Source organism: Pyxicephalus adspersus, chromosome 7 (assembly GCF_032062135.1).
Source record: "Pyxicephalus adspersus chromosome 7, UCB_Pads_2.0, whole genome shotgun sequence".
Lineage (NCBI taxonomy): Eukaryota > Metazoa > Chordata > Amphibia > Anura > Pyxicephalidae > Pyxicephalus > Pyxicephalus adspersus.
The window spans coordinates 65045029-65072523 of NC_092864.1; the positions used below are offsets into that span (position 1 = coordinate 65045029).

Consider the following 27495-nt stretch of genomic DNA (forward strand, 5'->3'; position numbering starts at 1 on the left):
GGAGAGATTAGCTGAACTGAATCTATTCTGCCTTGAGAAGAGACGTATAAGGGGGGATATGATCACCCTGAATTAATATATAAATGGTCCATATAGAGAACTCTCTTCCTGATTATTCACTTTGAGATCATTACAAAGAACAAGAGGGCACTCTTTGCGTCTAGGGGAAAAGAAGTTTAAGGTCCGGATAAGGAAGGGATTCTTCACAGTAAGGTCTGTGAAAATGTGGAAAGAAAAAGCTGGATGATTTCTAGAAGCACAGAATATAACTGGGTATTAAAGCTTTACAGTAAAAATAACAATGACTGTTGATCCAGGGAACATCCGAACAGCCTCATGGAATCAGAAAGAAACTTTTTTCCCCTGTTGAAGCAAATTTTACCAGGTTTTTTTTTTGCCTTCATCTGGACCAACTATGTCTTATGAAGTTTTATATCTGGGTTATGTTTATTTCCCTAGTGGTTGAATTTGATGGACTTTTTTTTAACCTAACCTACTATGTAACTATATAACACAGGTTCACCTTTTTACAATTATTTTTTTTTTGCAGAGTAAACATATAGAGTCTGTACTTCTTTTAGCAAATAAATCATTTGATTTAGCCAGAGCTTCTCAGTTTTCCTTGAAATGTCAGCTGTAGTCTTTACTAGTTTTCGTTCACCGTCTCTCTCTCCAACAAATGTGGCACAAGATGTTTCATTGAATCTAAGCAAGTTATATCTTTATGTCAGGGGAAATATATGGTGACTTCTAACATTCACAGTGTAAACAGAAATAATATCACACATTTGACAGTGGAACTATTATAATTCATATTGTAAATGGAATTGGGGTGGTGGTGACACCCACTGCAAATCCAGGAAAAGCCAAAGTAAAAAAAGATTTGGAGTTGTGATGTGATTATAAAATGTTGAAATAAAAGTAAGTAAAATGGTCAAATTTGCAAACATTGGAGACATATATAATGAGCATCAAAGGCCATTTCCTATATAATGTTTGTAAAATGTGCAAAGTCTCAGTAGTGGATAAAGCAAATTCTATTATTTTATTAAACAATTTTCAAGTTGGTAAAAGGCAAGTATTACCTTTTATCCAATCATGTATGATCTATAAAATGCTATCTTTTTTTATGATAAATGCTTCCCATTCTTCATATGCCACCATCATTATTAATCAGTCAAAGAGTTTCTTTGTTGTTTGTTGAGTACTTGATGCAGCAACTTTTAGCTCATAGACCTCATAGTTAGGATAACGTAATGGCAATATGGCAGAGAGGATTTGACAACCAACCTAAAATATTAGGAATGGGAAATTGGAGGACATGGCCTACATCTCTATTCTTTATGCTTTGATCCCTTAACAGACTCATTCAATTTCAGACATTCACTCTTCTGGCTATAGTGGCCAACACTAGCAATGTACAAAAGCTTCCTCCATAAAATATTATTTTTATCAAACACCCCTGGGGCCCTCTGAGCCAATACTCCTGCTTTGAATTAGGTTTACATGAAAAAAAAGAAAACCTCCCACATACAAAAATTTTGTAGGCTTAAATACATTTTTTAAAATTTTGTAGGCCAAAAATATACAGCATTTTAAGGATTGTTTCAAATAGAAAAGTAGGGAGATTTTATTGGGGAAAAACTTATGTTGTCTCTTCTTCCATAAAAATCTACCTAGCTGTCCATTAATGAAAATTCTCTCTAAAAATTTGAAGCCCCAGAGCACAAATTCTCCAAAAAAATTCTGCTCATACCTAAAATTGCAGACCTCAGTACCTAAGAGTAAGGGCAAATCCTCCTAGAACCAAAGAAAGGCTTTCGGAGGTTCCCCTGGCTCTGCTCTGCACTGCTGCTGTGGCCAACAGGAGGAGGAGACCAAAGTGGGCAGCCTCAGGACTTTGGCCATTGAGCATGCCTGACTCTTAGGATGCTCTTAGGTTGACTTTTAGGATGACTTTTAGGATGCTTTTCCGTAGTTCACCTTATTAGGACAGAAGGCAGTGTAGCATAATTGGATATAAATACATAATAGATATATGTACACTGCAATCTGTGACTACACCATATGAATCCATTCCAGCTCCTACTTGTTTCCCATTAGCCAGTCATTCTCAATGGGCCTGATTTATTAAAGGTCTCCGAGACTGGATAGGATACACCTTTATCAATATATTTGGGTGATTAAAAAATCTTGGAATGGATCTGGTCCAGGATTGAAAATATTTGCTAACAAATAGCAAATGACGTTTCTAAGAAATCCATTCCGGGTTTGCTTGATCACGAGATTCACTAATGAAAGTATATCGTCTGGGCCTGAATTATTACTAAATAAAGTGCACATAGTTTTTTATATGTAACAATCTATAGAAAAAGATTTATGATTTATGTTTAACTATTCTGAATCAGGTACATGATTCATGAATTACTAATCATCACAAGATCCATATTTAGCTACAGAACTTTAGAATGCCCTCTACCTGTGCATACTGTGAACGATTACACTTAGGACAATATACAACATGTTCTTAAAATTTCAATATGGAGTGACTGTGAAGTACAGTATACCTTGTTTAGCTAACATTGCATTTTTACACCCAAATTGCCTTCATTATTAGAGATACCTCAGTAATCACTTTTTTCAGAAAAACAAAACTATGTTAACAAAATTTAACTGCTTTGTAATGCTATGTTTTCTAATTGCCTAATTAAAGGGTAAAGAAATTCCTAACTGAAATCATTACAGTGAGCTTGCCTTGTGATGGAACTAAATGTTAACACATTTTCTGGTACAACTAATTATAGTTTATACAGAAAACACATCAATAATCCTTTTTTTTAAATTAAAAGTAAAATAAACTGTCAAACCCAATAAAAAAGTGGAAGTACAGGTAATCCACTGGTTACATATGAGATAGGGACTGTAGGTTTGTTCTTAAGTTGAATTTGTATGTACGTTGAAGCAGGTACATTATTTTAATAAATGCAATTAGGACAGATGTTTGTCTCAACATATTATTAGGCAGCATGGTGCCAGTTACTGTATAAAATCCTCACTGTGAGCTAAATACAAACAAAGCAAAAAAAAAGTTTTATGGATCCTAGACATTCATTAACTTCTGGAGCAAGCTGTGCTTTGATATGCAAAAAGAAACAACTGCCGAGTTTGTCTTGGTCATTAAAGAGTTACAGGATGTTGCAGAGAAGCTCAATCTCATCTGTGTTATCAAGCCTCTATCCTGCACAGGAGCGAGTAGGAAAGCCCCGTTCCTATCTAGGAGTCGTCTGTATGTCGGATGTCCTTAACTCAGGGACTACCTGTATATTAAAAAAAAAATGTGCAGGAAGCCCTGCCTCCTTTCATCTCCATTAAATTAAAGTTTAAAAAGTGAATATTTGATATGTTTTAGAGAACATTATATGATTTTAATTATGTCTAATTAGTATAATAGATATGTATTCTTTTCTTGAGGACCATCAGATATTAGCAGCATGCTTACTTAGTCCCCACAGCCCCATAGTCCTAAATGCAGTATAACGTCTATACCTCTGCTTTGTCTTCTGAAATATGAGATAAGATTAGGTGACATCACCACTGTGTTGTTTACTGTTATCAATGCTGTAAGATTTGGCATGAAGAAGCAAAGACCTTCTTACCTAAACGGCACTATATAAAGACACCATGAAAAACAAGTAATATAAGTTAAATAGTTAAATATAATAATAATAATAAATCATATATAGGTAAAAATCAGGCGCAGCTATGGAAACCATTGGCAATGCAGGTCACTGTTTATTATTTTCTATTATATAGTATTACATTCTGCCTTCTACCTGCTTTTTTCTTGGAGAGCTTTAATAAATCAGGCCCATTGTGTGCAGCTAGCATTACCTGTAGACATGGAATGGTATATTGACTAGCAAACAATCATTTTAAGAATATCTCAGGCAAAATAAATATTGTTTTTACCAAATGTGCAAGAAGCAAACACTTGCAGTGGCAGTCTTTTGTTGGAGGAACAATAAACTTTATTAAAGAAAAAACTTTCCAAGGGATTGGTATCTACTCTTAGATCAGTTGATCTGGCTGGTGTCTTCAATATTGTCAGGCTACCATACATGATTGTTTCCCAGTCTACTCAAAGCATAATCTGTACCATTGAGCTATAATCTATTAAACTGCATACACACTAACAATAAATTAATATTATTAAATATTATTAAATATATTATTATAAAAATATCTATATTATTTGGGATGTGGCGTGTTGGTGTGTCTGTTGTATAGGGGTCAAAATCTACTATAAAACCAATGTTCTAGAGATCAATTTGAGATAATTTGAGCTTTGTGACACAGTGCATTATTCAGATGCTCATTAGACTTTGGTCATAATGGGATGGACATAGTCAGTAGTATAAAGGTAGGTTGTGGCTTTTCAAAAACTTTTTTTAAGGATGCCAAAATTATCCCCTGCACCACTACACCACCACCAAGATCCTGAGCCATTGATACAGGGCAGCAAAGACCCTTTTTTAATGTTTCTGGCACTGAATTCCGACCCTACCATCCAAATGTTGCAGCAGACCAGGCAATGTTCTTCTAATTTTCTCTAAATTTTGGTGAGCCCATGCGAACTGTAGCCGCAGGTTCCCATTTGAAGCTCATAGGATTGGCAGCTGGTATGGTCACCTGCTGCTATAGCCCATCTGCACAACAAGGTTTGACATGTTGTGCTTTCAGAGATGCTCTTTGGCATTTCATGGTTGTATTGAGTGGTTATCTGAGCTACTGTTACTTAATTCACCTTTCTGCCCAACTCTGATGCTTGATATATAAGTGTATAAAAAATGTATGAATTTAAATAACTAAAAGACATTCCATCAATTTCCCTTGTAGAAGGTTATATCCACACTGCATTTTAGTGCTGCACATTAAAAATACCCAGCTTGGTCCATCTATGGTGGAAATCAGCTCAGTTCTCAGCAAAAAAAAAACACATTCCATAAAGAGTACAAGTAAAATACAGGAAAAGCACATCTAAGAGTGCTATATGAATATATAAAGCAGTGAATCTGACAATCCGCACAAATTCTCTAATAAAGAATATTCTATGTGAATGTGTTTTAATGGCTGTAAATAATTGTGTAGCCTAAAGCACCTCCAGTTTTTTTTTATATACTGTACATATGTTTATATTTATGTTCGCTATGTCTAGTACAGATTTAACTTTAATTTTGTTTTTCTCATTAACACAGCTGCCAGTTGTAGAATGTAAATACTAACAGAGACTGGCAGTATTTGAATGAATAAATAGAACTTCTAATGTTACTAAGTAGTTTAGAACTCTCTACCAATAAAATGCTGTGCCTTGAGCCTTTAGCTGAGCCTAGCAAACATCTGCAAACCATTAAAACTTGTGGAAACACTTCCCGTCTCAGATTCCTGTCCCTTTTTTCACTAAGTAAGTACTCTTGGTTTTCTCTCGCTTTCCTTTGTCTTTTCTGAATTAATTGTGTTTGTTACAAGAAGTTGTTAAAATTGTTGACATCTGAGGGCTATGCTGTGCCGTTTATTCTGATATTAACCTGCGTTAACTGGGGATCACATGATTTCAAGTTTTAGATTTCTAAACCAATGACATGGCAGCTTGCCTAAATCATTTTCCACGGAGGATCAGAGTAATACTTGTGCAATGTACAGAGAAAGAGATTTGCTTATTAGATCTTTTAGCCAACATAGGCTGTGCTATATTCTGCACAACAGAAACATTTAGGTGCTTTTGAAATAAATACGTCAGCTTGTTTGGATGTAACATTTTCATTATATGGCTTGTGGTTGATAAAAGAACTTGGTCCTTTTTTTCCGAGTGGTTCATTGCTTTGCTGAAATACAATAAGCTACAAGCCCAAACGCAGCTTGTTATGCAAAAAGAGAATTGTATTCTTTTGGGATGAACCAAAGAAAATATCACAGCTTTTCAGAAGGGGTATTTTCCCGAAATCAAAGAGTTGTGTATTTAACAATGTACTTAAAAGTCCTGCTTTGATGTGCTGCTTTTTCATTGCTCAGCTCTCTGCATTCATTTCCTTATAATTCTGCAATGGAATAAGATTTTGTTTACTGTAAAATGGAAAACTTTTTTCAAAATAAATTACTGTCAGCTGAACTCGAGTAAGTTGTAGTTGCATAAAGGAGAAATGAAGGAAATGTTTATTATGGAAATATAAAAAATGATTATGTTAGAGCAGTATAAATAACTTCTATAATAAACAAGCTATTTTTATGGTCTTTTTGGCAGAGACATGAAGCAAAACTAATACCATACTTCTTCTGGTTGGTTTTGTTTATGTTTCTGTTAGGAATGTATAAATGATGCCATTGTATGTATGAAAGCTACTTCCTGCCTTATCATTTAAGATTTTATCCAGTAACCTGTGAGACATAAGCACGATGTGTCAGAGATGTGGCTTGTATGAATTAAGCAAATACTTTGGGTGGCACGGGTGGTTTATGGGCAAGAACTTCACCTTGTAATAGTAGGTTAGAATCTGTGCCAGGACACTATTTGTAATGAATTGTATGTTCTTCCCAGACTGTTGTTTCCTATGGGCACTGCTTTTCACCCAACACCTTCAAAAACACGAAGTTAGGTAACTGGCGCCCCAATAAATTGTCCTTTACACATGTTGAAAATATTCAGTAGGTGTGGTGGTCTCTTAAAATAAAATACTCCTTTACATGCAGTGTAGGTATGTATTTACTTTTCGTTGGTGGTGGGTGTGTGGGGTGTGTCTAGGGGCACATAAATCATACTTCTTTCAACAATACAAAAACAAATCTAGTTAAATATGATCTACTACTATTATAATATTTTCCTATGACTTGAATAAAGGAGAACGGTCACAGACATATTGCCAATCATTTTGGGGTAAATACCCTGAAACCTGTGCAAAAATATGAGAAAATGGCAAATAAATTGGTGGATTACTGAAGCCAACATAACCCCAGATATTGTAGTAGCCTGTGCTTAGATTCCATAGTAAAAGGCCAAAGGGCCAACCTAAATTTGCAGAGGGCTCAGACAACTGCTAAATAAACGAGTGAGACAAATTAATTGCACTAAGATAGAAAACTGATGAACGTAAACAGAGTTTGGCATCAAAACCACCTGCTGAGATCATAGAAAGAGTAATTGTTTTCACAGAAGTAATTCAACTAGCGCAAATTCAATTCAATGTACAGTGTTGCAGTGAAAATTTTACAGCAAAAATGTGTCCTGATCACTGGATACTATCAATTTACCTTTAATTGACTATTTTATTTCTGTTTTTGGGATGTTGTACTGGATTAATGGGGAAACTAGCTGTTAGATGCTATGGATCCGTTCAGGCATCTGATGATTATCCTCTTTGTGAATCATTGTGCCATGGTCAGGTGTCTCAATTTCAATAGTTTTTATTGTTTTTTGTGTCAACACAATACACAACAGAAAACAAACATAATTACAATAGTAATTGTACATAGGTGTAGTATGCATAAACATTAAAATATGAGCAATGACAAAAAATGGAGGGACATTTAAAACATTAAGGTACAGGGGAGAGAAGAAGGGGTAAGGTGAGGTGAGGTTAGGGATTAGGCGTAGGAGAGGGGGAATGAGAATGGGGTAGGAGGTCTGTATAATAGCAGATGTATAAGAAACCCAATGTTACCAAATATTGTCAAATAGCACTATATGAATTTTAATTGTGTCTGTGAGACGGTCGTTAACCATGACCCAATTAAATGTAGGCGTAATGCCTGTTAGTGGTAAGATTGTTGTTTGCCAGATTGGATCTGGCCACTAGAAATTCTTGTTGTCTCTTGAATCTCTTCCTCTTTTGATTTTATGCATTCCTCTTTCCCTTGAGAAGACTCCTTCTTACACACGTTTGATACGTGTTTGACATGTTATCACTCCAAACTGTATTTGTAGCCCAAGAATGTGCACAAATATGCATTAATACCTGTAAACACATGTTCTGGTTTTGGCTTATTCTACAAAATGACTACTTATGTATACAAATAATGTATAATGTATAGAATATATAATGTTTATGAATATTAAACTATGTAAATGAATAATAAATAATGGATAAAATGTCAGGGGGACTAACAAAAAACTGCTGTGTTAATGGTATTGACAGACTGCATTACACACGCATTTTTGGTTCAGTTATTCTTTGCATATATTTTGCTTTCTCTGTTGAATTAAATGCCTTCTTTTAAACCAAGTCACATTATCACTAGTTTTTTTTACCTTCTCTATGCAGTTCAGATAGACCATGGCTGTTGAAAAGGGTCTTAGGTAGGGATGAGTGAGCAAATTTATTCAATTCGGTCTCGCAGCGAATTGGGCCATTCTCACTTACCAAACATGTAGGTGAGAACGGCCTTTGTAAATTCGGCTGGTGAAACCAAATTTTTGGGACCTGCAAGACCAATCAGGGGAGCAGAGCTGTCAGCTTGGCTCCCCTGATTGCTCTTACAGCCCTTTACTAGTTGTATGTGTTCTTGAATAGAGTATCTTCATACAAGAACACAGGAGTCCTGTGTTCCTGGATAGAGAAACTCTATCCATGAACACATACTACAGGGCGGCAACAGCAATCATGCCCTCATTCTGACCTGTAGTGCCTGGGGATCGCTTACTGACAGGAGGATTCCCATGGCTGTATTTATTAATGCAGCCGTGGTAATCCTCTTATAGTGATTTCCTGGATTTCCGATGGTTTCGTGAAAATTTGCGGACCAATCGGAACTTCGAAGAAATAAAAAAAATGCCAGAGCCATTCTTGCTCATCCCTAGTCATAGTGATATACAGTATACAGGAAACATCATAGCACCCTTCCTTAGTACTCCCTCCATCCTGGTGGAAGTTCCTGGTAAATATGCAAATGTCAAAATGCCTGGGTGTGTGGATGTCCGTCTGGGTAGGAATTTTTATGGAGGCTGTTTTTGCAATAATGCCACATGTAAGGCTGAACCTTCAACATAAAAAAACTGAAATAAAGTAAAACCTTGGTTGTCCGGCACCCACGGGGAATGGTTGATTCCGGATAACTTCAGTTTCCAGTTAACTGAGGTTTCTTTTTCTCCACCATTCAGCACTAGACATAAATGGGGAGACTTGTCTAGTGCTGAATGGCTGGATGGCTGAGAAAAGGGAAACCCTTTCCTCAGCCAATCACAGAGCGGACCAATCAGCGGAGCTCTGCTGACATATCTGCTTTCTTGATTGCTCCCACAGCCCTGGCGAAGCTGTGCTATGTGTTCTTGGATGTAGAACACATGCCACAGCTCGGCTAGGGCTGCAAGAGCAACCAAGAAAGTGGAGCTGTCAGTTATCTAAATATTTTGGTTATCTGAGTTCAGGATAACCGGGGTTTTACTGTACAATCAATGAAAAGGATAGGGGTAGCAAGGCTGGGGGTAGGGGTACTAACTCTGTCAAACTTGCTGCAGCTTCTCATGTACATTGTGAAACATTCTTGGTATGCAGTACCATAGGCAACAATTTCAGTGCAGGAGAGGGGACTGTTCCATAGTTGAGTCTGGAAGCATGCTTTACTTTGCAATAGTCTGCAGCTGACTCAAAAATCTGTCTACTGGAAAATTTTAATATTTTAATGTAAAAGCAATTGGCATTGCCTTTGCAAGCAAGTAAGTGCATTGATTTGTAGAGAAGACAGAGCAAAAGACAAAAGGCCACAGGCAGGTAATCACAGTAAAGATTGCACTCCAACATCAGTTGTGTCATTTTTGCCTTTAACCTTTACTACTGGTGAAAGGAAAAATATATACCGCCATTTACTGGTTACGTTCCATATAACCCCCAAGGGGAAGAAAGAATTAACTTATTGGCATATTCAATGATAAAATCAACACTGTGCAAATAAGAAGTCATACCTTCTCAATACAACATTTATCTCATCCTACATTTCTTTCAAAGCTATATTGAAAATGTAGTGGAACATTCTGTTTCCTTTACAGAGAATTATGATCTTTTGTGAGCATATTACTTATACCTCATTGCTCTTATATTGCTTTGTGTCAGCATATCAGAACAGTGATTGCATTGATTTTAATCAAAATGTTGTAAAAACAAAAATCACACAATATATATACAGCATTCTTTATTAACCTCCCTAGCGGTTCATTTCTGTCTGGATTTATATGTCTAAAAGCAGTACATTGTCTTTCATGAAAATGTATTTTACAGTATAATATAATAGTATGAGTATAATAAAGTTTGAAACACAAAATCATGTCAAAATAATAAATTGAATAAATAAAAAACAAATTTAATAATAAACTTTGACATGATTTTGAGTTTCAAACTTTATTATACTCATACTATTATATTATACTGTAAAATACATTTTCATGAAAGACAATGTCCTGCTTTTAGACATTAAAATCCAGTGAATTGCATTCAATATGGTTATTATTGAATGCAATACAAAATAATTTGAAATTCCCGCTGTGCCCCTAGCGATGGCCGCACGCACCAACATCACCGGGAACTTTCAGGGAAGTCGACGCACACCCCGGGGGACAAATCGACGAGGAGGATGCGGCTAAAGGATGGCAGGATACTGGAGGACGCGGGAGGACACTGATGGGACCAAGAAGACTTACGGTAATTTTTTACTTTTTTAGCTACCCCAGTGTGGCTCAGAGTTACTGCTTTCAGGGGTTTTTTTTTTCCCCCGGGACACATTCGGGCTTACCGCTCAGGAAGTAAATAGTTAAGACCTATTTATTTGTAAACTTCTGTTGCTCAAACATGACTCAGTTTGAGGTCCATTTAGCAAAGCGTAAACAAGAATTCTAATTTAGAATACTGAATCTGAACTGACATTTATCTTGTTTTTTGCTTGGTTGGCAAGATGAACAGAAACTTTAAATCTTTGAGCAGAGTAACTTTGTCAGAAATACAATTTGGTGTTATCTAGGGCAGTCTAACATGCACTTATAGGTGCTTTGGTATTTGCATAACTCCTCTCAGGAGCCAGACAACTATCTGCATCTTGGCTGAATGCTCATAACAACGGGCTTGCAGCAGTTCAATGAGGCATCACACGGTCAGTTTTCAGAAAAAGAAAGGTCAGGCTCCTGTCTGGATGCTTGACTCGGGTAGCCCCGATACCTTCATCTGAGCACCACTATCCCCTTTCCTTTGCTGATCAGCCCGTTCCACCTTTCCCTACAGAAACCATTTTGGATGAAAATTGGCTGACACAGCTGTTATTAATACCAAAACATGTTATTAATACCAAAACCAACATTTTTCTACAATAAATAACCATAATTAAACCAAACAGTACCCAATAATAAAACCCATTGTACCAGTTTAACCTTCTTGGCTGCTGCTTTTGGAAGGCCCCCCTTTTGTCCACCTATTGGACACCACCTATCTGCAAAGATTCAATATTTCTGTCACCCAACCGCCCGCCCTGACTCAGGCACCTGTTAGTCATTCACAGACTCAACCCATCGGCCTTTTCCAAAACACCAATTTACCCCATAATTTTACCAAAACGGAGAATAATCAAACCATTGATGGGTTCCTCCCCACTCTACATTAATTTTAAAACCACCTCCTTTCAAAAACCCAGTCGCAACTCACAAAGCAACTCATTTGAGGGGAGGTTGGGTGGGAAATTTTCTTTCTGCCAGTCCTAACAACCCAATCACCCACCCCCTAATCCGGGTATTCTTAAAACGTACATTCTCCTGATTCCGCTTTTCCCTGCCTACTACCAAATCAACTTGTTTTACCTCCCCCTTCTAGAATCTTCCTAACCCTAACCACTCCTGAAGGCCCTAGTCACCCTGTCATGTATCCCCTCCACCTTTTGACTCCATGTCTTTCTTTATTGTACCACAAGGGGGCATGTGAACACAAAATAAACAAAAATAATAAACACAACACAACACAAAAATCTTAGCCCAGCTGGATCTCTAACTGCATCTTTGGTGCATCCCTCGCTGGCTATTATTAGTAAAATAAGTCTCTTTGCATAAACCAAAAGCTTATACCTTGCGCTTGAAGCATTTCCCTTGAAGGTAAAGACCTGGACATGGACTGGTTGGCCAAGGACCCCCCCACAACTCTTCTTGGTCAGCTCCAGGATCCTTATAACCAGCTTTTCTTATAAGCCAACTGTCTGACAGACTAACACACATATATTTAACCGCCTTGGCGATATTTCCGAGCGTGGCTCAGGGTGAATTTTACATGCCAAAAGCGGTAACCTCGAGCCACACTCGGGGTAGGAAAACAAATCCTACCTGCTGCCCCGGATCCAGCGACATCCTCAGCAATCTCCGGCTGGCTTCTGGATCACAACCCCTGGGCTCGATCGATATGATGCATGAATGATCGGTACACCAGGGAGGTGTGGCTTGGCGGGAAATTTAAATGCAGATTACATTGTAATCTGCTTTTAAAACATTGATCACAGTGATAAAGTTATAAAAAATAAATCCAAATATTAAATAATAAATCCAAAACTTTATTCTATTATTGTACCCTTGTTTGGACAAATTAAAAAAAAAATTTACATTTTATGATTTATGTTTCAAACTTTATCATACCCGGGAGTTATTCCTAAGAATTACAGGCCTAAAATATTAAACAACAAATTTCAACGCAAAACAATGTATAGCTATGGTATATAGTTTACTCAGTTCTTACCTCTGGTGTTTAATTCCTCTAGATTAGCAACATTGCCGTAAATTTAGCCATGCAGATATATTTATCAGTGTCAGTGGAAATTTTTCACGCATTTGTTTTATTTATATAGCTCACTTGCTTGTTTCACTTAATTTGTACTGTACTATTGGGCTATAGTAATGATTCTATAATATTATGCTAGTAAGTATGGTAATATAGCATTTGTTAAAAGTTATGTTTTAGATTTTATCACATTTAAATTAGGTTTATTTAGGTCATCTTGTCTATATCTTGATGTGTAAATGTCCCTTTATTGTCTTGGAAAAACAAATCAAAGCTGAAAGAAATTTCCCCAAAGTAAGGGAAATTTCAATTATAGACAGAACATTTGTCCCTGCTGGAAGATATTTTTCTCACTTTTTGCTTCTATGAACACTTAACCATTTGGCAGAGGGTATAAGCTTTCTGCACAGTATCCTAATTAGAATAAATACAGATTGGCCTTCTCAAACATTTTATTAATCCAAAGGAGAGGACCATTAAACATTACTGCATTATGGAAAGCAGATAGTCAATCAATGTCCCCCCAAACCCTGAGTTATTTTGCATTCACTGGGGCTGTGGTGGTGGATCTCATCAGTGGAAGAGCAAGGAAAAGTTAAAACCAGGCACATTAAGCTATCCAGACTCTAAACTTAACCACTGTAAAAATGAAATTGCCTACTAAAGTTTCAGCAGGACCTGTCACTTGGAAAAGTGATTCCTCCCACACCCCTGTGCACTACTGCATCTACATCACTACTGTGTCCTGTAGAGGTTGGTGGGTAGAACCAGTTTAGTGGGGACAAACAAGATTGTCATTCCTCGTCTTTTCAAACTGGCTTTAATTTTGGGAGAGCGATCTCCTTTCATTTTCATTAACATTTGAAGTTTTATTTTTCAAACAGAGTTTCTTTAGGACAATTACCATGCTCCAAATTACTCCCATTCAACTGAATAGGGACAGTAGGGAACCTCTTTGTGGACGCATTTGCACGTGGTTGTGGCAGGTTCTGATATAGAAAAATCTGGCTGTGTGTTGGCCTTACCTCCTTTAAAGAACCACACATTAACCTCAACCTCACAAAAAAGTGGACAGTGTATTTGATAGCGAGCCTGAAACGGGCCTAAGGTATTTTAATGAGAAAACATTTAAAATCACAGTCACTAAATCGGTAAGAATTGTTGCAATCATACATTTAGAGCACTATGCACATATTTATTGCAGAAGGTGACTGTTCATTACTGCAAAGCTGCTATATACTGCTTGATTGTACCTTCTTCTCTAATGTCATGTCCACTACAAAACTTTAAAAGAATGGGGATTGTTTAATACTCCCAGTTACTATCCTAATATATTACTGTAATTTAATTTTAGAAAGAAGACTTACAGACTGACTTTTTCCAATAAAACAAAATGAATCGTGCATTTAGCAGAAAGAAAGGTAAGCTTTTTTATATAAATTATATTAGAAGGGAAGCTGTGTGTGCAAACATAGGGTCAAATGTTATTTAAGTCAAATTAATTCATTTTCCATTGATCCATATCATTCTAATTATTATGGAGTATGATTAATGTCTTTAGTTACACTGTGTTACTACTGAGATCAGCAGGTGTTTTATAGTGTGCTACAAGCCATGTTATTTCATCTACAGAATCATTGCAGAATGAGAATTTTAGATATTTTTTAACTTAATATATTACACCTTGTAAATGATGACTTTATATGATTTGATCCTTGTTAATGTGAAACTGAAAAACTGAATGTTATAGGTATGTTACAATAAAACATTCACATGTATATACTTGTATATATAAATTATATATATATATATATATATATATATATATATATATATATTATACTGGATTCTAAAAAAAAACTTTTTTCCCCATATTGCCCCCAGCATTCATCCCCTATGTTACTCTGTCACTCTGTCAAATCCAATTACTGCAGAGGAAGATGTTTGATGATCACGTCCGGGTATATAGTTTTGCAGAAAATCAGGTTAAAAATGGCATTGCGTATCATTTTCATTGCATCTAATCCGTTACTTGGTGTGAGAGAAAGAGAGAGGAAGAGGAGCAGCAGGGAGGAAATAAAAAAGAGAAAGCAGTAGTATTTTGTTAGTGTGATACATTGTTATTGAGACTGTTACATATAATTAATAGTAATTTTCTATAGCAGTTGAAATGTGTACCTCCAAATGATTTTTGGAATTACGTTCAGTTGAACAAATAACGTTCTAGTCAGAAACTCACGATTTTGCATTTCTTTTGGATCTGAATTTCACCACAGCTAGAATATTTTCTTAGGTACATGAAAATGTTCTTTTATGTAGGCTTCGCCCCTTTTTACATGAGTAACTTTGTGAAAGTTAAAACTATAGTGCTCCTAGTGGTATAGCGGGTTTTTACTTTTATATGGTTAACTGCACTTAACGCAGAACTAAATCATACCATTTAAAAATTGTGATCAAATTGATGTAAAATAACCTTACCTGTCTGATCAACAATTTTTCAATGTACCCACCTGTCACAGTTCTCCAGGTTCCCATTCTTTGATTATCTTGATTGACAAGGCTAGATTGATGTAACGCCTGTGCATATGTGCAAGAATCCATTCAGTCCAGGAAGCCCTAGGGAATGCCAGGATTCAAATTTAAGCATCTTTTCTTAAAAAATGTAACAAACAGGCAGGTAAGTATGTTTTATTGCAGAAGGAACATCTGCAAAAAAATCCTGCCTGATTGGAAATTTTTATAGTGGCAAGCGCAGAAGGAGTCCTTTCATCAAAAGGCAAAAAAATTGCCGATCTCACGCATGCGCAGTGAGATCGGCAAGTTTTTTTTCCAATCTACATCATGGAAGAAGAACCTGGAAGAAGAGGAGAAGATGGCGGGGCTTGGCACGCCGGCCTGAAACAGATACTGGGAAGATGCGGGACCCGAAGGAAAAAACCCGATCGACTGCTCTGCTGGATTGAAGGCTTTTTTATTTTGCTTCGGGTAGTTTTGGATTTACTTCCTCTTTAAAACTCTTTGTGTTTATCTGATACAGATAAAAATGCCCCAATTGCAACACGCTCCATTGCGTTGGTGGATACCTTGCTGCCATGCGACGGACTGAAAAGTGGGCCTAGGCAAAACAGCAGCTATATGATGCCTCCATGAATGTTAAATCATTTACAATACACTTGTCCTATACTGTTTGAAAATGTTGCCTTCAGTTATTGTAAATGAAACAAAAAACTATGATCTGAAAATCCATAAAATATGGATTCTTAAACTAGATACAATAGGCCTGATTTATTAAAGCTCTCCAAGACTGGAGAGGATATACTTTCATCAGTGAACATGGGCGATCCAGCAAACCTGGAATGGATTTCCTAAAATTATTTATTTGTTAGAAAATGTTTTCAGTTTTAGAAAAGATTTAATTCTGGTTTGCTGGATCACTCAGGTTCACTGATGAAAGTGTATTTTCTCCATCCTACGAGAGCATTAATAAACCAGGCCCAAAATGTAAACGATAGGTACATAGGATATAGTTATCCTTAAATGAGGATAATATTTGCAAATGTAGGTTTTGTTAGGACTAGAGGTGATATACCTGCCCTGGATGCCAGGCATTTGCCAATAAGCACACTTAAGCAGTAAAAGGCGCTAAGTGATTATTTTCTAGCATTTGATTACAGTTGAAAGAGGCGCCTACTTATTAAAACTTCTATATGGAATTACATACCTATTGTAAGTGGTTGGAGTGGTTAAGCAGTTGGGTCAGTCAATCGCTCCTGGACACAGCATGTAGCACCTCAAGAACTTTGTGGCAACACTACTGCAAGCAAAAGCCTGAAAAAAGTTCCATTATAAAAAAGAATATTTAAATGAACTATTTAATTGATTTTGGGGCAAAGCGCACTTTAATTATACTTATTATATTTGTAGCAAAATATTCTTTGCTTCATTTCCATTTCACAGTTCGAAATTGCAATACTGCGTCATGGGATTTACCTGAGCTGCACGGAAGTTTCTAAAATGTTGGTTCAAGTCCAGACTTTAGTAATTAGATGTCTCATGAAGAGTAAATGAAACAAGATTTGCCATAAAGTGGATTTTACAACAAACTACCATCTTTTATGAAAAATTGATGTATATCAACTTACCAGTCATAAAATTGTAATTTTAATTATTCATAGAATCAGAATATAAATTAAAATATGAACTAAAGTTATTACAGAAACCCATGCATGTAGCATAAATGGCATATTAAAAAAATATATTTTCACGGGTTGTCACTGAGGTAATTTCCTATCCTGTGGTATTCTTCCAATAAAGGAAAGCTGAGAAAAACATCAACAAACATCAAAAACATTCTAAAGTGGTTGCTGCTTGCTATGGAAAAAAAGAAAAAATATTAGCTATTTAGTGATTGCCAAACATATCTATTCCATTGTTCTGTCCAGAAAAGTAGAAAAATAGTATTATGTGTTTTCTTTATAAAATAAAGGAATGTTGGAATTAAAGAAGTTTTGAGTGAAATAGTACCCCCACTAATGTAAACAAGTTCACCGTTAGTCTCTGCTTTTTTTTTAATGCTTGTACTTACAGATAACTTTTGCAGCCCAGGCTACCAACACAATTACAAACCCCAAATGTACACATGCAATAATTCCATCAAGTTCAAACACCTGGGAAATAAACATATCCCAGATATAAAACACTATAAGTCATAGTTAGTCTGGGGAAGGCAAATAAAACCCTGGTACAATTTAATTCAACAGGGGAAAAAATTCCTTTCTGATTCCATGAAACAGTCGGATGTTCCCTGGATCAACAGTCTCTGTTATCTTTACTTTAAAGCCCTAATCCCCAGTTATATTCTGTGCTTCTAGAAATAATCCAGCTTTTTCTTAAACAATCTATAGAATTAGCTGAAACTACTTCCTGAGGGAGTCGATTCCACATTTTCACAGACCTTACAGTGAAGAATCCCTTCCTTATCCGGAGCTTAAACTTCTTTTCCTTCAGACGCAAAGAGTACCCTCTTGTTCTTTGTAATGATCTCAAAGTGAATATTGGGGAAGAGAGTTTTCTATATGGACCGTTTATATATTTATACAGGGTGATCATATCCCCCTTATACGTCTCTTCTCAAAGGAGAATAGAGTCTGTTCAGCTAATCTCCCCTCATAGCTGAGCTCCTCCATTCCTTTTATTAGTTTAGTTGCCCATCTCTGCACTCTCTCCAATTCCATAATGTCCTTTTTGTGAACTGGTGCCCAAAACTGTACTGCAAATTCCAGATGTGGTGTGACCAATGCTTTGTACAGGGGCAGGATTATGTCTCCATCTCTGCAGTCTATTCCTCTTATATTACAAGAAAGTACTTTACTAGTACAAGCTACTCTTTCTGACCAAACCCAACTATATCTACACTACACTTACTTAATTTTACCCTATTTTTTCATCTTTTCTGACTTTGATTCTATGGACAATGGGTCGGTATTGTAAAAACTAACCGAGGGAAAGAGAACTTTCAAAGAGCTCAAAGTTATACAAATGGAGCTGTCAAATTTATAGCGGATTGGAAATAGGGCTGGACTGCACAGTGCAAGTATGCAGAGAAGGGTTTTTACATTAGCTAGGACTGAATATGATTGGAGCACAAATCAGTATTATTTGTAGAAAAGAATGGATCTAGGAGTATTTATTTGAAGACAGCAGACATCTGGCATAGCATTAATTTTTGTACAAAGCCTAAAACCCTAAAAGTAGAGTGAAATAGCATTTCTTTTTTTTTTTTCTAAAGTATACTTGTGTCTACAAAATGCACCACAAAGTGTGTGGAAAGTTGTAGAAACAAAGCTCACCAATTATAATTTTTTAGTTTTTATAATTGTTGTGCTGCAATCTGCGGTATTCTGCTGTGGGTCTACCATGGTGCAACCACCAAATTGTGCTGTCCATTTAATCATGGTGCCCATCAAGAAAGTGGACATTTCTTTTTCTTGAAATATGTTTCTCCTAAATAGGCAACTTAGTTTGAATTGTTTATGATCGAATAATTATATATATATTTTGCTCCAAAACGAATCTTTCTCTATAGACATGTACAAACAAAACAGGCACAAAGTATGAAATATTAAAAAAAATCATATTATTTGCTAAAAAGGTCTTTTTTAAAGTTAACAAAGTCTACATAAAAAAACTTTTTGGTATCGAAAGTACAAAATCTGATAACCATGGCTTATATAACATCTGCAGCCTTGCATCATTAAATCTTTTGTTTCTCCGTAGGGCATCCAACGCTGCTTATATTTGAACACAATCCTCGGTTTACTCTTTATACAATTCTAACAGATTTTTTTGAATCAAGCAGATATTATTTTTTGTTCTTTTATAGGGATTTAAGGTCAATAAACTTTGATAGTACTTCCTATAACTAAGTGGATGTAAACTTTGTAGCTGAGACATATGTTTTATGTAGATGTCAAAGGAAAAGTTAAATTACTTCTGAAAAATAAGCTCTACATCCTCTCAGCTTATCCAAGGCTTGAGTAAACACAATGACATTCGTAATGATCCCTTTTGGAATACCATGTATTACTCCACTAAGCTTGATGGTGTGAGATGTTTTATCTATTAGTTTGAGAGTTCAGGAAATGTTAAAAATAGCTCACAATTACCAAGAACGTTGACTGCTTTGGTACTTGATAAACATTGCAACTTTCTATCATCTGGTCAGTGTATCTTCAAGCTGAACTCCGGAATCAGCAAATATTTTCTTTATACAAAATTAATGCATGTTGTTGCTTGAATCCTGGTGCCCTTTGTGTTTTTCTGTGGAATAATCCATGACGTCTAAACCTCTTTGTGCAGGATTTTTCTGTAATAGACTGACCACTGCTGACTTTTCTTGTAATACCCACTTTAGTTTTCTAGGGAGCCTATAGCAGGTGTTCCTTCAGGGTCACACCTCAAATTTCATATCTGTTCTGGCTTCATGCAACATGGTGTTATGCTGTTTTTTCAAAGTAATATCTGGGTTTACAAAGATATTTGGTGCACATAAAATGCATTTTAGTGGCTTGAATTCACTTTAGTATGCTAGACCTATTCAGTCCATGTTTAGTAGTTCAGCTGTATGTAGCTTCCTTAGCATTTTGGTTCTGCAGCTTTATAACAAGCTTTTTACAAGCATGTTATTGAAAAATGAGAAAAAAGATGGGTTGGGTAAAAATTATTTAGGCTAGTAATATTGAAGGAAAAGGCCAGGCTTTCTTATGTTTCTGCTCTGAAGATGCCATTATATGGTGCTTCTTGCATTTTCGGTGTCATCAAAAGGTATCTTTATGCCATAGGCACCCTTGTGCCGTACAGATACGCCTCCCCCTATTTATCCTTCATAAATGTTGGTGCTGTACATCTGTGCTGTCTTCTTTACATTGGTTAAGTATTCTATGGAAAAAGTAGTAAGCAAACTTTCCAGACCACAAATCAGTTGTACTTTGCTTCCAGATTTCTGTTTATAGATGGAAGACCATTAACAATGATATATTTTCACACAGTTTATGATGTGAATGTTTGTTAGCTAGGGTAATAAATCAAATGCACATAGTATACAAGATATAGCAAGTTCTAGGATTAACAAAACTTTAAAACATGCGACCTACAGTGTTCTGGGTCTTCCATTGGAATATACATTTAACACACAATTACAGCATAAATAGCTGCACAAAGTCTTTGTATGATTTTTAAACGTTCATGGCGACGTCTCATGATTCACCTAACAACAACTTTTTTAATAAAAATTACAACCTAATTTTAATAAATTTAGAAAAAGATTTTTAAAAATAATTTAAAAATCACTAAACTTGTTGTGAATTTTGTTTCTCAGTCCCGCTGAAATATCAAGTTTTGTAGACAGTGGGTGCCCAGTAAACTTTTTATATAAAACAGTATTTTTTTATTTTAAATGTTTTAAAATTAGCAGTTTAGGAGTGTAATATAACTGCTAGATACAGAGATTACATTACTAATGTGTTTCGGGGATGGGATGTAAAGAAAGGCCCAGGAGCCTGCAATTGGAGCGAGCTAGGCATGGGCAAGCATGACTGGGTGGGAAGACTGAGCTGGGCAGGTTGGGGTTAAAAGGGGAGGAAGAGGTGAATATAGAGATAGATTGAAAAAGTAAATAGTGGGTAGAGAATAAGTTATATAGGACAGTGGGGTGAGGTTAGAGGTCTGGACAGCAAAGAAGAAGATTCTCACCCTCCAAACCTGTTTTTCAAGGTTGGGAATGCAGACGGTTTAAGGTCCTCGAGGGCAGTATGTTGACAAGGTGAAGGAGTGGTATGGAGAGCCATCTATAGTATGAAGTCTCCTAAATGATGTAATTGGGCAGTGAACGGGTGATAATTCTTGGGGAAGGTATGCATACTTGATATAGTTCTCAAGGCCTGGAAGCCTGCTATATCAGTTGCAGGCACAGATTCCAAGGTTATGGTGGTGAAAGAGTTAATGCCGTTGGGGACCTTTAAAGACTGTTGCCTTATATTCTTTTTTTTCTCTCCTTCTTTCCTTGTTACTCCTGCAGCCTTTTTATAGATGCTGCTGTTAGTTTTTTAAATTGTTTCTTTATTTGATATACACAGAACAAAGGATGTTATGTTGCCTTTATTCAACGTAAAATGGATTAATAATATATTCAATAAATATGTTTAGTGTGCGATAGATCCTGTGTAAAATAGTAAGATACAAATTGGTATTAGGGAAGAAATCAAACTTTACAAAAATACAGTCTGGGCCACCACTAAGAAGACTATAGCCTATGCTCTGAAGCCGTAGGTTTGGGGGATATTAGGGATAAAAATGAGATTACCTAAATAATAACAAATTAAATGAAAATGTATTCAGCCTTCAAAAGCTGTTCATAATATAATAATGCTAATATACATTCATTATTAATGTATTATGTTTCAACTATTTAGCCCTACATCCAGGATTTGGCCAGAGAATAGTGTGCTTGAAATACCTAAGTAACCAAACCTAAAGTTTAACGAAATCCAAAACTTTTTTTTGGAGTGAGAAATGGTTAAAACCTTTTCTACATGTTTTTTGTTTTGTCTGCTACTGCTATAATTAAATTTATTTCTGCCATTGCTTTAATAGGTGTGGGGATGGGAGGCTGTCCAGTATGTTTAGGACTTAGAGAGGTTCCTGTGTCTAGAATTATGTCTGTTATGTTAATACTGCAATACACTAATACTTAGGTTTTAAAGAATTATTTAGAAGCTAAATAGTTTGGTGAAGAAACAACTGTTGATAATGTTGTCTGAATAGTTACACTGGAACAGTACATATCCAATATGATAAACATATTTTATAGAAACCCATTAAAGTAAGGAGTGTTGGCAGGAACACAATGCTGCCCCATTCTAGATTCGGAGAATGCTGGGACCCCTGGTTTTAGCATTTTGTGAGAATCAAAAGGCATATTAGTATAGGAAAAAATTATTTTTAAAATAGACTTTTTCCTAAATGGCAGGCTTTCAAAATACCAAACCCAGTAGAATATCCTACAAAAAACAAGTTTCAAGCTAAAAATTATTATTAGAACAGTGACATCCATAGACACTTCCTTAGTAAAGGTGTCCATTCAAGGATAATGATGTACATTTTCTATTTATCTTCAGATGTCTTACAGCAAAGGAAAAACTTTGTCAAAATTTTGCTGCAAGATAAACCCTGGAGATGCCAAACCAATCAACAAAACAGCAATAGTTGTTATGCCTTAGACTGTGTGGGCAGTTTTAATAACTAATGCAGTCAAAACTCCAAAATGTGTCATAACAATAATACTAATTTATGAAATAATCTTTAAAATTCTAATAAAGGCCTATTCAGATCTAAAAATAAATGTAATTCAGTGCATAGGACTTGGACAAAGTTGTTATCTCTTTGGAATGAAAAAACATTTTTCTTTTGTCTTTGCTATACAAATAGCAAAAATTGTGCACAAGAAAATCCAGAATAAACTACCTCTTAAGCATCTATCTGAGCAGGCTAGCAGAAATTTAAAGTGTGAGCAGATTTACAGATATTTGTTATGTTAAGCAAACCGTGCACACAAAAGTGTTTACACATTCCTAAAAGCAATACAAGCCATCATTTATCTCTGTAGCTACATGAATTATGGGGAAATCTTTTGTAACGTTCTAAACTGAGGCAATAAATATTTTTTTAAAATTAAAAAAAAAATTGCAGCCAAAAATAACTTTGGGATAATCATAAAACACAGTAAATAAAGGATTTGTGTATTTAATAAAGCAACAATTCTTTATTAGTAAACTCTGTAGGAATTATACTTATTTTTATCCCTAGGCCAGGAACTTGTGCCCCTGAACCTGAAGCCATAATGATGACATTTTAGGGGAAGTTAGCCACAAGTGTCCCCTATTTGCATCTAAATATAAATTTTGTTTATATTCCCCTCTCCATTCCAGATAAATTGGAGTTCATGCATTGGAAGCTGACAGTTAGGAGTAATGGGGCAGCGCCTGGAAGCTGAACAAATGCCGCTGAGAAATCCAGCTCTACAAAATACATATTCCTATGCAATGTGGTGGGGAGAGAAATTGTTTGTAGTTTTATTCAGAAGAGCAGCTAGCATTAAAATACAGTGTTATCACTCTAGGATTGGTGGTGTGTAACTTCCAATATCACCAGGTAAAATAAAATAAAAAGTAAAAAAAAGAAGACTGTAGTATATTATAGTTTGGTTTTTGACTTAGAGACACTTTAAACCTATGTTTTCACATATTATATATTTATCTTGGTAAGACTGTTAACATTTAAGAATATGTCTACTTTACAGTGATGTTAATTTGAAAATTTTGTCTGCTGGTAAAATGAATGAATAATATTGTCTTCGATTTCAGATAAATCCTGGATGCACACTCCTGAAGCTTTATCCAAACACTTCATTGCATACAATGCTAAAGTAAGTATATCAATTTCTAACACCAGAGATAATTGTTTTTTTGTATGCTAAATGACATACAATATACTGGGCTGTGAGTTACATGTACAATGTATATCTGAAATAATCAATTATTATAGGGATATTATTAATCTAAAGGCTCCTCAACTGTAGGTGTGTAATGTGTTGGTAAAACTTCAGAATGTGCTTTTAACATGTGATACAACAGATCTGATCAGTGTTGTAATAATTAGGGTATTTGATTTGACAATCACACACAACATTTTTCAGGAAATCAATATGGGATTCAGATCAGTGGTATTTTACCAAAGAGTGGTTCATTTTTTTCACTATTTTGTATTGTAGCCACGTGTAAAAATGTGTTTGCATTTTGTTGTTCTATCTGCTTTTGACCTTCTATACCTTCTCTTCTCTCTGTTTGTTGTGAGTATCTCAAATTTTTGGAATGCTTTAATAAACAGATTGACAAGACTACTTTCTTAAGCTATTGATTACGGTGTCACACCTACGTCTTTCTCACTAAACACAGGCGTCTCTCTCCTGTTCTGACTCTTGGTGTGCCCGTGCTCCCAAGCTTTATCAGCTTCGCCCAACCCACTGGCCAATCAGGAAATACCCTCTAAATCATCCCTGGTTGTTTAGCTATCTCAGACACAGACACAGCATTCGTGCAATGCGTCTCCACTAGTGCCGAGCCCCTAGCTTTGCTAGCAGGTTCCTGTATACCTGTTGGTTGATTCAGTGTTTCCTTTGTCCAGCTCCTATGTTAACCCCTTGTTGCCCATTCTGTTGTTTCCCAGCCATTTCCCTTGTACTGTTCCAGTGTTCCTGTCTGTCTGTGGATATTCCTGTGTCACGTGTGCCTCCTGTGTTCCCTGTGTCTGCAGTGGCCCGTGTCACCGGTGTTTGTTTCCTGGATCCCTGGTATTCCCCTGGCTTGTGACCTGACCTCTCTTGCTTGCTGCCTACCTTGACCCCGGATTTCCTTGACAATTTTTATGCCTTGTAATTTGGTATTGTGTATCCTCCTGCCTACCATGATGTGCCCATGGACCGCAACTCCATGGTAACCAGCAGCGCAGCATCCTCACCACTAGAGGCTCTGGAGAGGACCTGGTTGTCATTTAGACTCTGCACTTTGGGCCTTCTCAGGGCTCACACCACTTTTGTGCAAGCCGTAGCACCCGCTGGTGGCCCTGTCTCCCCAAGTGTGACATACAGCACCAGTTCAAATCTATTAAGATGGCAGGGGTGGCAAATCGTCCTGGGACAATGCTTCTGTATAATGAACAGACCCATGTGATTCAATGGTAACTATTTTTTGAAAGCAATTTTCAGTGGTAAAACCATTCAAAACTGCTAGTCAGAGCTTAGCCTTAACAATATGTTTCCCAGTCCCCAATTATAACCTAATTTGGCTCCGTCCTCAACACCACCCTGGGATTCTGCAACCAATCGTTGTAAGTCCACGAAGGATTAGGACGCTGTTAACCTTTCCAGCAATAGTGGGAATATTGAACTGCCCTATTTTCCTAACTTCCAATGTAGAATCTGACACTTTCAGAAAATATTAACACCTATCTCCAGGCAAATATGAATCCTATCACTACTTTTTAACCAATCCTACGTTTTTAATTCTACCATGTGAAGCAAGATTTACTCACCTAAATCCACCATTCAGGTCCTTTCCCAGCCATTAATTTGGGTACAAGGAATCTCTAAACCAGAAACGAGGATGTACTCTTTCTTAACATCTTGTAGCCAATCTTGGGCAGTTCACCCTGATAACCCTCACCATACTTACACCTCGTAGCTCTGGGTGTGTGAGCTGTGTACTAGGGCCTGTACTGTTTCTGAATGCTTTTGCTTACATCCATGTGAATGTATGACTGTTTATTTTTTATATTGTCAGGATGCATGTGATTTTAGTATTTACCAATATTATTCACTTTACTGAAAACCTCAACAATTTGTTTTACAGTTGTTTTCTTTCTACTTATACCCACGGTGTGAATCATCCTAATTTTGTTCCTTTATATACTTTTTTGTAAAACTCAATTAACATTTTACAAAAGAAAATGAGTTTTGAGGCAGAATTCTTTTAGCTGGCAGTACACTTCACAGCTGCTTAAGGTGATGCCAGACGACAAATAGGGTTTTTCTCAGATGTTTTGCCAGCATGCAAAAGAACTGTTTATATACAGCCAGCTCAATATAAGCAATCTCGACCAGCCAATTTATTAAAACTGGACTTAAGGCAAACATCTTAATACACAGTTGTATTACAAATGTATATGTGATCTGGTCTGTTTGCCAAGGAATTTGTAATTTTGTTCAGGTATTTTTGTACTTTATACATCTCTTCTAGACAGCACAGCCAAGAGCTTAACATCAATTTATCTGTTATAGCTGAAAAACACAGCGGTGTAACTTTTTTCCTGCTTACATTCCACTAATTGGTCAATAAAGGAGGCAGTATGTTCTGCCAGTATGTTCTCTGTCAGCACTTTGCATTCAACAGAGCCTGATTTGCTCCTGGTGCTGCCCATCTTAACAGTGTTGCCAACTGTCTATAATTTCATGTATAGTCCCTAAAAACACAGCTAATTTGGGCTGTTCGTGATCTTTTATTATTTTTTATACCCCTAAAAAAAAAACTTACAACCATGCTGCTTCTGTGTATGTGCACAGTATGTGCTAGTTGCTGAGAAATTGTGCTTATGCCGTGCACTTTCTCTGCACCACCGCTTGCCCTTTGCTCTGCCTCTGTTTTCCCTATCATAAGGGGGAATGGCTGTCAGGAGATGTGCTCTCATAGCTTGTGTCCTAGAGCACAGCTTGTGGTGGTCCGAGCCTCCTGACAGCTGAGCAAGGTGACCAGGAAACAATTCATCAGAGCTAAAGGGCGAAACGCGCCAAGAACAGAGATAATCAGAATGTGCATAAAACATATGTATACAAAAAGTTAATCAAATAAAAATCAATTAAGTATCATTTTTTATATTGCATATGTTACTAAATATGAAAATGCTTTTTTATGTGATTTGGAATAAATTGCTATTGATTTTATAAAATAAGGGTTAAGATTATTGTGAAGCAAGTACCTAAAAAAATCCCTGTACCCTAAATCTTTTGAAATTGTGAATTCAGTAAAACTGCTAATGCTTGCATGATATCAGTGATATCTGCACTATAACTCAAGTTTAACACTGCTCCCCATTCCAAACTTTGTAAAACACAATGCAACACATGCCATTAGCTCATGCAGAAAAGTTTGGGAGCTGACCACAGGACATGTGTGTACACGCTGCCAGCATTTGAAGTCACCTAATGTCAAAAGAGGTGAAAAATCAGTACTGCAACCAAAATGTTCTTTAACCCCCTGAGTGGTAACCCAGAGTGTGACTCGTGGGGGGAAAAAAAGGATGCTGAAAGGGGCAACCCTGACTCACACTCGGGGTAGCTAAACCAATGCAAAACAATGATAAATCGATCCTTACCTGATCAGCCGGGGTCCTCCTTCTTCCTTTGCATCTTCTCGCTTCCTCTGGCCGGTGTCCTCTGCATCCAATAAGTCACCGGGCGTTCCCGGTGACGTCGGTGCGTGCGGACATTCCGTTCGGGGCATGACGTGGTGGGAATTTCATACCTATTTATATTGCAAAAAATACAAAATACCTGTATTGAAAAAATACAGTGTGTAAAAGCAGTACATTGTAAAAAAAATTT

At 36.5% G+C, this 27495-nt stretch overlaps 1 protein-coding gene across 3 annotated transcripts in view; it reads left to right on the forward strand.

Annotated features, from left to right (window-relative positions):
• The window catches only part of GULP1 (GULP PTB domain containing engulfment adaptor 1), a 234068-nt gene that overhangs the window by 121269 nt on the left and 85304 nt on the right, over positions 1–27495 (forward strand). For all 3 annotated transcript variants that reach the window (XM_072418794.1, XM_072418793.1, XM_072418795.1), the window contains exons 4-5: positions 14140–14206; positions 23705–23766. In XM_072418794.1, the coding sequence (XP_072274895.1) occupies positions 14179–14206; positions 23705–23766 (90 nt within the window). In that variant the 5' untranslated portion in view covers positions 14140–14178. The remainder of the gene's footprint in view (positions 1–14139; positions 14207–23704; positions 23767–27495) is intronic.